The 14,156-nt window shown below is 42.3% G+C and overlaps 1 protein-coding gene across 2 annotated transcripts in view; it reads left to right on the top strand.

Annotated features, from left to right (window-relative positions):
- The window catches only part of DNAJB2 (DnaJ heat shock protein family (Hsp40) member B2), a 115,264-nt gene that overhangs the window by 85,315 nt on the left and 15,793 nt on the right, over positions 1 to 14,156 (top strand). The window contains exon 9 of one of the 2 annotated variants that reach the window (XM_030210591.1): positions 1,634 to 1,822. The exons of the other annotated variant lie outside the window; for it this stretch is intronic. Coding sequence (XP_030066451.1) covers positions 1,634 to 1,653 — 20 coding nt within the window. The 3' untranslated portion in view covers positions 1,654 to 1,822. Of the gene's footprint in view, positions 1 to 1,633; positions 1,823 to 14,156 lie in introns of those variants that run through there. 2 annotated transcript variants of the gene reach the window in all.

The raw sequence follows: 14,156 nt of genomic DNA, 5'->3' as shown, positions 1-14,156 counted from the left end.
ATTAGTTGGTTCTTTACTATGGATCTAAGTAGACTATATTTCTAAGCGCTAACAACATTGCAGAGAAAAGATAAGATATAAAAGTTTAGTTTATTTGGTGTCTTGATGTTGATCTTTCAAACTTGAACAAGGATAAAGCAGAGCAATTTAAAATACAATACTGAAAGAAAGGAAATACAATGAATAAGTAAAAAGAAAAGAGTAATGTTGATGTTTATCCCAGATCGTTGTTCCATGACTTGATGGGTTTTCAAAAGCTCCTTAAAGTGGGGTATGAGGAGGCATGGTTGTAATACTCCCCTGCCAGCAGTGAAGAGAGGAAAGGAAAGGAAGGTGTTAGGAATGATGATGATTAAATGTGTGGATGAGATGTGTTTGTTTGGTCTAGCGTTCATAGGAGGATAGATGACTAAAGAAAGACAAGTGGCACAGACCTGAGAAGCAAAATAAACAAGAAATGAGGAAGCTGGAGGCAGCTACTAGTATATAAATGTAATCAAAAGCAGTCTCATACATATGTTGTTGTAAATTAAGGACTAGATTCTGGAAATAGCACCCAAATTTGGGTGCCGAAAAAAAAGAGCGCTATTGTATAAACAGCTCTCTGAGTTGGGTGCCATTTATAGAAGTAGCGCTGGGATCCATCCCAACATTGGGGGTGAGGATTTACACCAACGAAAGCCTGGTGTAAATCTTTATGTGTAAATTAGGCACAGATCCCCTGAATCCTATAATAGTATGCACATCTTTAGTAAAAACCCTTGGCTTGCTTATGCACCTCCCATGTCTATGCCCCCTTTTCAGTTGCATGGCAGAAGATTGACACGCACATCTTTATAGAATAACGCTTAGCAAGATGCTTGCATAAGTCTAAATTGTTGCTAATTAATGCCAATAATTGATTAACTCATTACTTAAATTTGAGCACAATTTTGAATGCCATATACAGAATCTAGGGATAAATGGGAAAAATCACTGCATGTACATGTAAGGTGAAGTAACCTTGTAAATAAAGATATATTCAAAAATAAATTGCCACAGAGACATGTTGAATACTCAGCTGGTAGATATGAAAACCTCCTAGGGCTCCCAATGTTTTGCAGTTCTTAGCTAAAGTTAGCCCTTTCTGTGATGGTTGTGTCATATTTAGTAGCAAGACAAAACAGTACTCCGCCAAACATTAAAATCTACATGAAGACCATTCTTCCAATTAGTAAGAATGATTTTGAAGCTAAAGAAACCAGTATTACCAGATTTTTTTTTTTACCAAAATGCTGGACAAGGTCTGAAGACAAAGTTAGTGATCTTCAAATATTATGGGAAATAATTATTCTATCAAGTCCAAAATTTTGCAGATATCACATCTGCTGCCAAAATGGCTTACAGTTTGGGATGGAAATATAACATATGAGAGCGGGTGCCTATCTTAGAAAGTCAAAGTCAACACACCTGTTATCAGCCTTTGCAAACATTTTCACTAGCTTATGTTGAGTCTAAATAGTTCAATATGCAATTTTAAAAAATGTTTGTGTAAGCAAAGCAAATAATGAGATTCTTAATGACTTGTCATCAAGCAAACTACTTAAGCCTCTCTCCCAGACTTATTCAGTACCCGTAATACTTCTCTCCCCAGGCTGCAGAAGGAATATGTAAGATTGGAAACCTGAACTTCACAACGAAGCAGCTTTATTACAGAAACCCCTGCAATCTGGATCATCAGATAAGGCTGTATTTCTCCATAATCTGGAAAATGCCATAAGCATATCTCCATCCAGTAAATGTCTTAAAGTCAATGTGCCTTTTGATTACCGCTGAACCCAGTCGATTAGGGGATACTCAGGAGTAATCTAAGGAAATACTTCTTTACAGAAAGGGTGGTGGATGTGTGGAAAGGCCTCCCGGTGAGGTGGTGGAGATGAAGACTGTGTCTGAATTCAAGAAAGTAAGTGACAGGCATATAGGATCATTAAGAGAGAAGAAGAGAGAGATGGTATGGATCAGCAGACAGGAATAGGCCATGTGGTCATATTTATAGATTTGCCAAATTGGAGAGGATTTGGTTTGGGACTATCTCTATATGAAATTTGGAACTGAGGTGTTTTATAGCCAAATAAGAGGGCTGTCTAATAGGGTGGACTAGTAATCTGTTTGAAAGAATTGCAGTCAGGTACAAATGCAAAAGATATTGCTTTTTCTCTAGCCATTGAGGCAAGCAAGAAAATTGCAGCACAAGCTACAGTGGCTCAGGGGGTATAAGACAGATGGTATTCATGGAAGGTGAACCCCTTCTTTATCTTTACCGGCCATCAATTTTTGTAGGGTGATTTAGGGAGTTTTGCTCTTCCACAAAAATTGAACTAACACTGCTGTATACAAAGAGAAAAGTTTTGGGTCTAGTAAGATTGGAATCATATTCAACATATAGTTTACTTTCAGAATGTTAGCCATCTTTTCCAACCTGCCCCACCATGATTAAGGGTTTGTTTAATGGCTCTTGATATACGCCTTCTTCAACAAAGAGGTCAAAGGGTTTACAATTACAGTGATAATAATAAAATTACAACAAAAGAAAAGAACTACAATTATAGACAGAAAAGATACATTCAACAAGAAATCCAGTCATATAATTCATAGTAACATAGTAGATGATGGTAGAAAAAGACCTGCACGGTCCATTCATCTGCCCAACAAGATAATTTCACGTGTGCTACTTTTTGTGTATACCTTACCTTGATTTGTATCTGCCATTGTCAGGGCATAGACCGTACAAGTCTGCCCAGCACTAGCCCTGCCTCCCACCACTGGCTCTGCCTCCCAATCTCGGCTAAGCTTCTGGGGATCCCTTCCTTCCGAGCAGGATTCCTTTATGTTTATCCCACGCATGTTTGAATTCCGTTACCGTTTTCATCTTCACCACCTCCCGCGGGAGGGCAATCCAAGCATCCACCACTCTCTCCGTGAAAAAATACTTCCTGACATTTTTCTTGAGTCTGCCCCCCTTCAATCTCATTTCATGTCCTCTCGTTCTACCGCCTTCCCATCTCCTGAAAAAGTTCGTTTGTGGATTAATACCTTTCAAATATTTGAACGTCTGTATCATATCACCCCTGTTTCTCCTTTCCTCCAGGGTATACATGTTCAGGTCAACAAGTCTCTCCTCATACGTCTTGTAACGCGAATCCCATACCATTCTTGTAGCTTTTCTTTGCACCGCTTCTATTTTTTTAACATCCTTCGCAAGATACTGCCTCCAAAACTGAACACAATACTCCAGGTGGGGCATCACCAACATCTTATACAGGGGTATTAAAACCTCTTTTCTTCTGCTGGTTACACCTCTCTCTGTACAGCCTAGCAACCTTCTAGCTACAGCCACCGCCTTGTCACACTGTTTCGTGGCCTTCGGGTCCTCAGATACTATCACCCCAAGATCCCTCTCCCCGTCCGTACCTATCAGACTCTCCCCGCCTAACACATACGTCTCCCTTGGATTTCTACTCCCTAAGTGCATCACTTTGCATTTCTTCGCATTGAATTTTAATTGCCAAACGTTAGACCATTCTTCTAGCTTCCGCAGATCTTTTTTCATGTTTTCCACTCCCTCCGGGGTGTCCACTCTGTTGCAAATCTTGGTGTCATCCGCAAATAGGGAAACTTTACCTTGTAACCCTTTGGCAATGCCACTCACAAATATATTGAATAGAATCGGTCCCAGCACTGATCCCTGAGGCACTCCACTACTCACCTTTCCCTCCTCCGAGCGAACTCCATTTACCACCACCCTCTGGCGTCTGCCCGTTAACCAGTTCCTAATCCAGTTCAACACTTCGGGTCCTATCTTCAGCCTGTCTAGTTTATTCAAGAGCCTCCTGTGGGGAACCATGTCAAAAGCTTTGCTGAAATCTAAGTAGATTACGTCCATAGCACGTCCTTGATTTAGTTCTACGGTCACCCAGTCAAAGAATTCAATGAGATTTGTTTAGCACGATTTCCCTTTGGTGAAACCATGTTGTCTCGGATATTGCAACGTATTTGCTTCCAGGAAATTCACTATCCTTTCCTTCAGCATCGCTTCCATTACTTTTCCAATAATCGAAGTGAGGCTTACCAGCCTGTAGTTTCCGGCTTCTTCCCTATCACCACTTTTGTGAAGAGGGACCACCTCCACCGTTCTCCAATCCCATGGAACCTCTCCCTTCTCCAAGGATTTATTAAATCTTTAAGAGTACCCGCCAGAACCTCTCTGAGCTCCCTCAATATCCTGGGGTGGATCCTGCCCGGTCCCACTGCTTTGTCCACCTTTAGATTTTTAAGTTGTTCATACACACTCTCTTCCGTGAACGGTGCTATATCCACTCCGTTCTCATATGTACTTTCGCCAGTCAATCACGGTCCTGCTCCAGGATTTTCTTCTGTGAAAACAGAACAAAAGTATCTATTTAGCAAATTTGCTTTTTCTTCATCATTATCTACATACATATTGGTTCGCAGCATCTTTCAGTCTCACAATTCCCTTTTTAGTCTTCCTCCTTTCACTAATATACCTGAAGAAATTTTTGTCACCCCTCCTTACATTTCTAGCCATTTGGTCTTCCACATGTACTTTCGCCAGACGTCTCTCTCTCTTGGCTTCTTTCAGTTTCATCCGGTATTCCTCCCCGTGTTTCTATTCTTGAGTTTTTCTGTATTTCAGGAATGCCAACTCTTTAGCCTTTATTTTCTCAGCCACTTGTTTGGAGAACCATATCGGTTTCCTTTTTCTCTTGCTTTTATTTACTCTCCTTACATAAAGGTTTGTGGCCCTATTTATAGCTTCTTTCAGCTTGGACCACTGTCCTTCCACTTCCCGTTCATCCTCCCATCCCATCAGCTCCTTCCTCAGGTTTTCCTCCATTTTACTAAAGTCAGCATGCTTGAAATCCAGGACTTTGATTTTTGAGTGGCCGCCCTCCACTTTAGCCGTCATATCAAACTAAACCGTTTGATGGTCACTGCTGCCCAGGTGGGCACCCACTCAGACATTTGACACACTATCCCCATTTGTGAGCACCAGATCCAGTGTCGCTCCCTCCCTCGTGGGTTCCGTCACCATTTGTCTGAGCAGAACACTTTGAAAAGCATCCACGATCTCTCTACTTCTTTCCAATTCCGCAGACGGAACTTTCCAATCTACATCCGGCAGATTGAAATCTCCCAGCAACAGCACCTCTCTCTTCTTTCCCAGCTTATGGATATCTGTGACCAGATCTTTATCTAGATCTTCCAATTGTGTCGGAGGTCTGTAGACAACACCCACGTGTACAGAAGTTTTATCATCTCTTTTTAAGGTGATCCATTTCGCTTCTTCCTTTCCCCAGGTCCCTGACATTTCAGTTGCCTCGATGTCATTTCTTACATGCAGAGCTACTCCTCCACCTTTTCGACCCTCTCTATCCTTCTTAAATAGATTATAGCCCGGTATGTTTGCATCCCATTCAGGGGAACCATTTAGCCACGTCTCCGTGATTGCAACAATGTCTAAGTCTGTCTCCAACATCAGGGCTTGAAGGTCATGAACTTTATTGCTTAGACTGCGAGCATTTGTGGTCATCGCTTTCCATCTACATTTTCTGGTATGTGTTTCAACATTTGAAATAGGCAAGAACTGCTGTACTTGTACTACATTACAGGAGGAGCAAAGAAAAAGTCTCTTAATTTGGAAGGCTATCAAAGGTCAGTTGAAAAAAACAGGCATTTTAAAGCGCAGGAGTGAAAGCTCAGATCTAAGTTCTGAGTTTAAGTTATTCCATAAGTACAGTTCCAGAAAGTAATGGGCTGCTTTCCTAGTAGACTTGTGGTGCGCGACTCTAGAGGAAGGAATGACCAGTTGATTGGAATCCAAAGATCTGAGTGCTTGAGCTGGGGTATAGGGGATGATCATGGAAGATAAATAAGAAGGTTTTCCTTTATTTAAAACTTTATAGGTAAGGAGAAAGATTTGAAATTGCGTTTGATATTTCACAGAAAGCCAGTGAAGTTGTTTCAAAAAAGGGGTGATATGATCACATTTCATTACATTGTAGCTGAGCAGCAGTAATATGCAGGGTTTGTAAGCAGCACAATTGGAAATGAGGAAGGCCATTGTAAATCACATTGTAATCGAAACAGAATGCATGAAGAGATACTGAGTCAATATAATGGGAAATGGAGCGGAAATGACATAAACCAAAAAACCCAGTCTTTATAACCTGTGAGATTTGTTTGTCGAAAGAGAGATTGGTGTCAGTAAATGATACCAAGGTATCTGAAAGAATCAACTGTTGAAATAGTTGGACCAAAATAGGAAAGGCATCAAAGAAGGCTTTACGTGATTGCCAGTAACTCAATAAGTAGTGGTCTTTGCAGGATTGAGGACAAGCTTATGATATAAAAAGCCAATCAGAAACTGAAAAGAGTGCTGTTTGAAGTGGGGTTAGGTCTGGAGCTGAACTTGATGTGGGAAAGATTATGAGAATGTCATCAGCATAAATATGGAAACGAAGATTAAAGTCCTGAGCAAGTTTGCTAATGGGCTGATAAAGATATTGAACAACAGTGGTGATAAAATGGAGCTTTGTGGAACTTCAACGTGTAAGGTAGAAATGTGGACTGTATAAGAGCGATCAGTGAGAAATGATGTAAGCCATGTAAAGGGAACCCCTTCTATCTCAATATCTTGAAGATGTGTAAGAAGAAGAGCATGATCAACAAGGTTAAAGGCTACAGAAAGATCTAAAGATACTAGAAGAGCAATGTTACCCCTATCTAAAGTAGAATGAAGATCACCAGTGAGTGCTGTAACAGTAGTTTCAGTACTCTCTTTGAGGGAGCTGATCAAAAACGACCTTTTCAGTAATTTTAGAAACTGGTCTATAATTGGTGGCTCAGATGGCTCTAAGGTTGAATCCTTAATTAAGGGCTTAACTACAGCCTTTTTACAAACAGATGGGACGATACCTGAAGTTAAACTTAAAGCAGGTGAAGCAGCAATGGTGTGAGACCATGATGATTCATTTTTAACCAGCTGGAGGGTAGAGGATCCAAAAGGCAGGTGGTTAGGATATGTTTTAATGGTACTTTCTAAGGACACCAACGAGGGGATGGAGAAGGAGTTCCACTTCGATGGTACAGTGAAGTCAGAGGGACTGGAAGCAGTGCCTATAGAAGGAAGAGATGGACTGCACAGGACATGGTAAAGAACTGCGGAGCATAGTCACTTTATCCTGAAAGTAAGTAGCTAAGGTGGCTGCTGAAGGAATAGACAAGTTGGAAGAAATGGGGCCTGGGGTGATGTCAAGAGATTGTAGAGCAAAGTTCTCTGGCAGAGTCATTTGAATTAATGATATGCGAAGAATAATAGTTCTGTTTTGCAATTTTAACTTCCTTATTGGATGAACCAGATCAGGCAAAGCTCTAGCTAACCTGTTTGCCAAAACATTTGCCAATATTTTAACATCAGAGTTCAAAACGGATATGGGATGATAAGATGCACAATTAGTCTTAGGGATAACTGCTATCCATGCGTCCATCATGGATGGCGGAAAGGATTCTCCTCAAATTTCATTAAGAATATCCGTTAGTAGTGGAGACAGTTCACCAGGAAAGGCTTTATAGAACTCATTGGGAAGCCCATCAAGCCCCGGTGATTTACCAGTAGGAAGATGTTTAATAACCCCTCGAACCTCGTCTATGGTTACTGGGCTCTCCAGTAGGGACAGGTGAGCTGGAGATAAAGCTGGAAGAACACGAGCCGATAAATAGTCAACTATGTCTGCAGAAGAAATAGAGGAATCAGCCGTATACAAGGACTGGTAGAAGTCTTGAAAATGTTGACAAATCTTCGAAGAAGTGGTCACAAAGGAACCCCTATCATCGTCAATTTTGAGAATCGTTCGATCTACTCTCTGTTGTCTCAACTTAAGCGCCAACTGACGGCCCAGTTTATTACTGTGGACATAATGGGTCTGAAGGCCCCAATGAATATCAAACTGTAGTGGATCGGAATAAATACCATCCAGGCGTAAACATATAGCCTTCATTTCCCTCAGAACAGCCTTAGATCCAGTGGATTTATGCTGTTCTTCTAGCCTCTGCAAACTAGGTAAACACATCCTCTAGTAACCGTCTTTAACGCATCCCAGACAACTCCCAACGAAGAAACCAAATGTAAGTTATCTTTCAAATAATCTTGTAATAGAGAGCGGTAACCCACTACCGTCTCAGTTTCTTGTAACAGAGTGATATTCAGAGTCCATCTCCTATCCCTTTCATCATCCGCAAAAGAGGAGAAAGTTACCCAAACAGGAGAGTGTGATGAACCCTATGCCAGAATCCACACCTCCCTCTGCCAAATGAGTATCAGCAAACACATAATCAATTCAAGAGTAGGAATCATGGGAATGGGAGTAAAAAGTATAATCACGTGAATTGGGGTGAAGCCTACGCCAGGGGTTGCAAAGTCCCAGGTCCCTAAGGAATTCAACCAAAGACCTCGAAATCTTAAAATATTTGCAACGGGAGACCTAAACCTATCAATAGCTGGAAGGAAGATGGAATTAAAATCCCCCCCCCCCCCCCAACAATAAGATGATCCCTTTGTAAGGAGAGAACTCTGGAACACAATGAATGAAAAAAAGATTCCTGGGATTCATTAGGAGCATATACAGAGGCTAAAGTCACCTGCCTCCCTCCAAGACACAGGTCCAGAAGCAGAAAACGACCTGCAACATCTCTTGTTATGTGTTCCAGCTGTACCTGGAGAGAAGAATGCAGCAAAATGGCAACCCCTTGCTTCTTAGAACCATCACCCGCAGAGGCACAGTACACATGGGGGATAATGAGGATGGGCAAGAAGTTGCTCATGTTCTCTCTTGAAGTACATCTCCTGCAAAAACACCACCTGAGGGTTAAAATGTAAAAGTTCTTTGAACAACCTCTGACGCTTTTGAGGACAGTTCAATCTCTTAACATTGTTTAACAACACTTTTAACTTAGCAGACATATCGTAAATGAAAAACTACACAGATAATGGGTAACAAAAGTTAGAGTATTGGGATAGGTAATCAAGAATCCCAAAAGCCCAATAACCCACTTCAGTCCTGCTCCCCACCCTGGGCCAAAATAATGCACCCAAACCCCAGCCCTTAAAACACAACCTCTTTCTCAACTCCCCCACCACACCACCAAACAGACATCCATAAAGACCCCTGATTGGGAATTCAAGGAAACAAGTCAAGACACAAAACACACCACCAGCACCTCCATACACCTAACACTCCCCCACCTCCCTCCCCCAATACCAAATCCTGAACTGCCAAACATTCATCCATCAATCCTTTCCCCATAGCAGGTCCATATTGAACCGTCACAATATTTAAATGTTCAACAAGACAAAAAGTCACACTGTTGGACTGAATTTCTTGCTTTTCAGAGAAACCTGCTGCCACTGCTGAAACTTCACCTTAAGAGCTGGAGCTACCAATGGTTTAGGCATCGGTGAATTTGTAACACCAGTTTCCAGCAAGATGTTCCATGCCTCTTCTAACCGACGGGGTCTATATGCTTTCACTTGGATAGTGAAGCACAAAGCGAACGGAAAAGCCCAGCGGTACACAATCTTCCCCTTGGTCAAAACATCTAAAGCCAGTCTCATGATGCGTCGCTGGGCCAGAGTGAACTGCGACAGGTCTTGGAACACGGTCACCTTGGAGTCATTAAACTTCAAATTAGAAACCTGCCAAGTTCTTGGTAAAAGGCGTTCCTTGTCTGCAAAATGAGCAAAGCGAACAACTATATCCCTGGGTTGAGAACCAGCTGGCTTTCCCAGGGCACGATGGGCTCTTTCCAGAGTAATGGATTCTGCACCACCCCCATCGCCCAGCAGTTGTTCACAGAGAAGGCGGATAATAGTAGAAATGTCCTCTGATTCTCCCGATTCAGGGACGCCACAAAATCTTAAATTCTTCCTACGTCCCCGATTTTCCAAATCATCCAATTTATACTGTAAATCCTCCATTTGTTCTGCAAACCGCCCTGCTTTGATTTCAGATTGGTTTAATTGCTCAGCATGGTCGATCATACGTTCTTCCAGCTCTTCTACTCGCCCCCCAGCTCCCTAAGAACGCTAAGGACATCCATTCTGTCCAAAATCTCCTCTTTAGATGTTTTTATTTCTGCCTGGATATACACCAAGCATTGTTGAAGAGACTTAGAAGAAAGGCACTTGGGCTGCGAGGCACAAGTGTCAGCATCTGATACTGCCAAGTCAGAAGGAGAAGGGGGAGCCGGTGAATTGTGAACAGTATGGCGCTCAGCGTCCTTACATTCAGAAGATGGAATCTTACTCATGACCACCGGTAAAAGTCACAGTTATAGACCGGTGAGTCTGATGTTGGTGCCTGGGCAAAATGGTAGAGATTATTAAGACATATTCAAAAGCATGGATTAATGAGACAGTCAAAATGGATTTAGTGAAGGGAAATCTTGCCTCACCAATCTATTACATTTCTTTGAAGGGGTAAACGAACATGTGGATAAAGGTGAGCCGGTTAATATTGTGTATCTGGATTTTCAGAAGGCATTTGACAACTACTACTACTACTAATCATTTCTATGACAAAGTACCTCATGAAAGACTCCAGTGGAAGTTGGAGAGTCATGGGATAGGAGGTAGTGTTCTATTGTGGATTAAAAACTGGTTAAAAGATAGAAAACAGAGAGTAGGGTTAAATGGTCAGTATTCTCAATGGAGAAGGGTAGTTAGTGGGGTTCTTCAGGGGTCTGTGCTGGGACCGCTGCTTTTTAACATATTTATAAATGACCTAGAGATGGGAGTAACTAGTGAGGTAATTAAATTTGCTGACGACACAAAGTTATTCAAAGTTGTTAAATCTCAGGAGGATTGTGAAAAATTACAAGAGGACCTTACGAGACTGGGAGACTGGGCGTCTAAATGGCAGATGATGTTTAATGTGAGCAAGTGCCAAGTGATGCATGTGGGAAACAGGAACCCGAATTATAGCTACGTCATGCAAGGTTCCACTTTAGGAGTCGCAGACCAAGAAGGGGATCTAGGTGTCGTTGTTGATACGTTGAAACCTGCTCAGTGTGTTGCTGCGGCTAAGAAGGCAAATAGAATGTTAAGTATTATTAGGAAAGGAATGGAAAACAAAAATGAGGACGTTATAATGCCTTTTCGCTCCATGGTGTGACCGCACCTTGAATATCATGTTCAATTCTGGTCGCCGCATCTCAAAAAAGATATAGTGGAATTAGAAAAGGTGCAGAGAAAGGTGACAAAAATGATAAAGGGGATGGGACGACTTTCCTGTGAGGAAAGGCTAAAGCAGCTAGGTCTCTTTAGCTTGGAGAAAAGGCGACTGAGAGGAGATATTATTAGAGGTCTATAAAATAATGAGTGCAGTTGAACGGGTAGACGTGAAGCAACTGTTTATGCTTTCCAAAAATACTAGGACTAGGGGGCATGCGATTGGAGAAAAATATTTTTGCACTCAACGTGTAATTAAACTCTGGAATTCGTTTCCAGAGAATGTGGTAAAGGCGCGGTTAGCTTAGCAGAGTTTTAAAAAAGGTTTGGTTGGCTTCCTAAAGGAAAAGACCATAGACCATTATTAAATTGGACTTGGAGAAAATCCACTATTTTTGGGATAAGCAGTATAAAATGTTTTGTACTTTTTTGGGATCTTGCCAGGCATTTGTGACCTGGATTGGCCACTGTTGGAAACAGGATGCTGGGCTTGATGGACCTTTGGTCTGTCCCAGTATGGCAATACTTGTGTACTTATGCACTGATTAATGCACTTATGCACTGATGATATTGATGGATGCTTGATTAAAGCTGAGAAGTAGAGGAGCTCACAAACTAGGCAGCCATTCAGAGCCTTGACTTCACTTCCTCCTTAAAACGGGTATTCTTTAACGAGGAAAAGCAACTTCAGTGTTCTCCTCTGCCTCCTTTTCTTTCTACCCTATCCTTCTTGAATAGTTTATAGCACTGTAAACTATATCTGTCTTGGTTCTTTGTAAACCACATCGCTGTGGCAGCCACTAAATGCATGTCAACTTCTTCTATTACAGCTTTTTGGTCCAGAACCTTAAGGCATTAGTATATACTGCTTCCCAGATATTACTGTTTTTCTTTCTCATTTCAGTAGGCATATTTATTTATTTATTTTGTTGCATTTGTATCCCACATTTTCCCACCTTTTTGCAGGCTCAATGTGGCTTACATAGAGGGGCCTAATCGAACGCCCATCTCCATGGGCGTCTAAGTCCAAAAACGGGTATGTGAAGAGGCGGGACAGAACGTATTTTCAAAAAAGATGGGCGTCCATCTTTTGTTTCGAAAATACGGTTTAGACGGACCAAATGCCATGGATTTGGTCCTTTCTGAGATGGGCGGGGTTTTTTTTTTGAGATAATGGAAACTAAAAATGCCCAGCTTAGAAACGTCCCAATCCAAGTGATTTGGTTGTGGGAGGGACAAATGTACAACACTACCATAGCTCTTAGGGGTGAAGGGGACAACTACATGTGGGTACAGTGGGTTTTAGAGGCCTCCCATTTACCACCACAAGTGTTACGGGTGGGGGGGATGGGCCTGGGTCTGCCTGCCTGAAGTGCACTGCAATACCCACTAAAAGTGCTCCAGGGGCATGACTTGTTGCTGCTGTATAACCTTGGCACAGCAGTTCACACCTGAAGACTAAGCTTGCTGAAAACCTCCTTTATTTGAATAAGCATGTTTACTCACAGTTAACTGCAGATCAGAGGTTGTGCCCCACTGGCAACGAGTCTCACTGGTACTGAGATTAGCAGTAGGTCCGAGCTGGCAGAATGATGTACAATGCCCTCTTTCAGCAACATTCAAGGTAAGAACTAAGTGCTGTAACTTGGCTAACACATGAAAGGGATCTAAAACTGGCTTACAGAAATGGCCCCTACCTCATGGACTACCGGAAACAAAATAGGGCACACTCTGACCCAGTAAGCAGAGGGAAAAGCACCATAGGAGTAGAGCCTACCAACTACCAACATCGTGAGCATTTAACACAAGCTAGTGGAATCACGGAGCTCAATAACCTACACCCACCACAATGCATTGCTGATGTGACTCTGCAGTGCCCTTAACAGAAAAGGTGTCACACTCACCCGAGAGCCACATCAGAACCAGGGAAAGGCTGTCAGAGGATAGAACACATTCTGCTGTCATGGAAGTGGGTACGGCATTTGAGGCTGGCATACAGGCTGGGAAAAAAAGTTTTTAAAGTGGGTTTTGTTTGGGTGGGAGGGGGTTAGTGACCACTGGGGGAGTCAGGGGAGGTGATCCCCGATTCCCTCCGGTGGTCATCTGGTCAGTTGGGGCACTTTTTTGGGACTTGGGCCTGAAAAAAAAGGGTCCAAATAAAGCGGACCAAATTCTCGTCAAAAACGCCCTTCTTGTTTCGATTATTAGCTAAAGACGCCCATCTGTCCTTGGCCGATAACCACACCCCAGTCCCGCCTTCGCCACGCCTCCGACATGCCCCCGTGATCTTTGTTCGTCTCCGTGACGGACTGCAGTTGAGGACGCCAAAAATCGGGTTTCGATTATACCAATTTGGGCGCCCACGGGAAAATGACGCCCATCTCCCGATTTGGGTCGAAATATGGGCCTCTTTCTCTTTCGAAAATAAGCTGGATAGTATCTTAAACAGCATTAGCCGATTCCGATATGAACAGATAAGTTACAGATAATATTATGGTAGAATGAATTACATGTATGGTAAATACAATTGGGGGCTTAATGAGGGAGAATTTTCTTTGGTTACGTTGAATCGCAGGTGCCAGTTTTTTTATGTTGGGTCGGTGGGGCATGCCCTTTTGAACAGATGTTTTTTAGTGCTCTCCGAAAATTCAGGTAGTCGAGCGTAGTTTTTACTGCTTTAGGTAGTGAGTTCCACAGTTGTGCGCTCAAGTAGGAGAAGCTGGATGCATATGTGGATTTGTATTTGAGTCCCCTGTTGTTTGGGTAGTGGAGGTTTAGGTATGATTGTGCTGAATGTATAGTATTTCTGATTGGCAGGTCGATGAGGTCTGTCATATATCCCGGTGCCTCACCGTAGATAATTTTGTGAACT

The sequence above is a fragment of the Microcaecilia unicolor genome, chromosome 7 (genome assembly GCF_901765095.1).
Source record: "Microcaecilia unicolor chromosome 7, aMicUni1.1, whole genome shotgun sequence".
NCBI lineage: Eukaryota > Metazoa > Chordata > Amphibia > Gymnophiona > Siphonopidae > Microcaecilia > Microcaecilia unicolor.
Note: the sequence above shows the minus strand (reverse complement) of the source record. Positions and strands in the feature narration are given on the sequence as shown.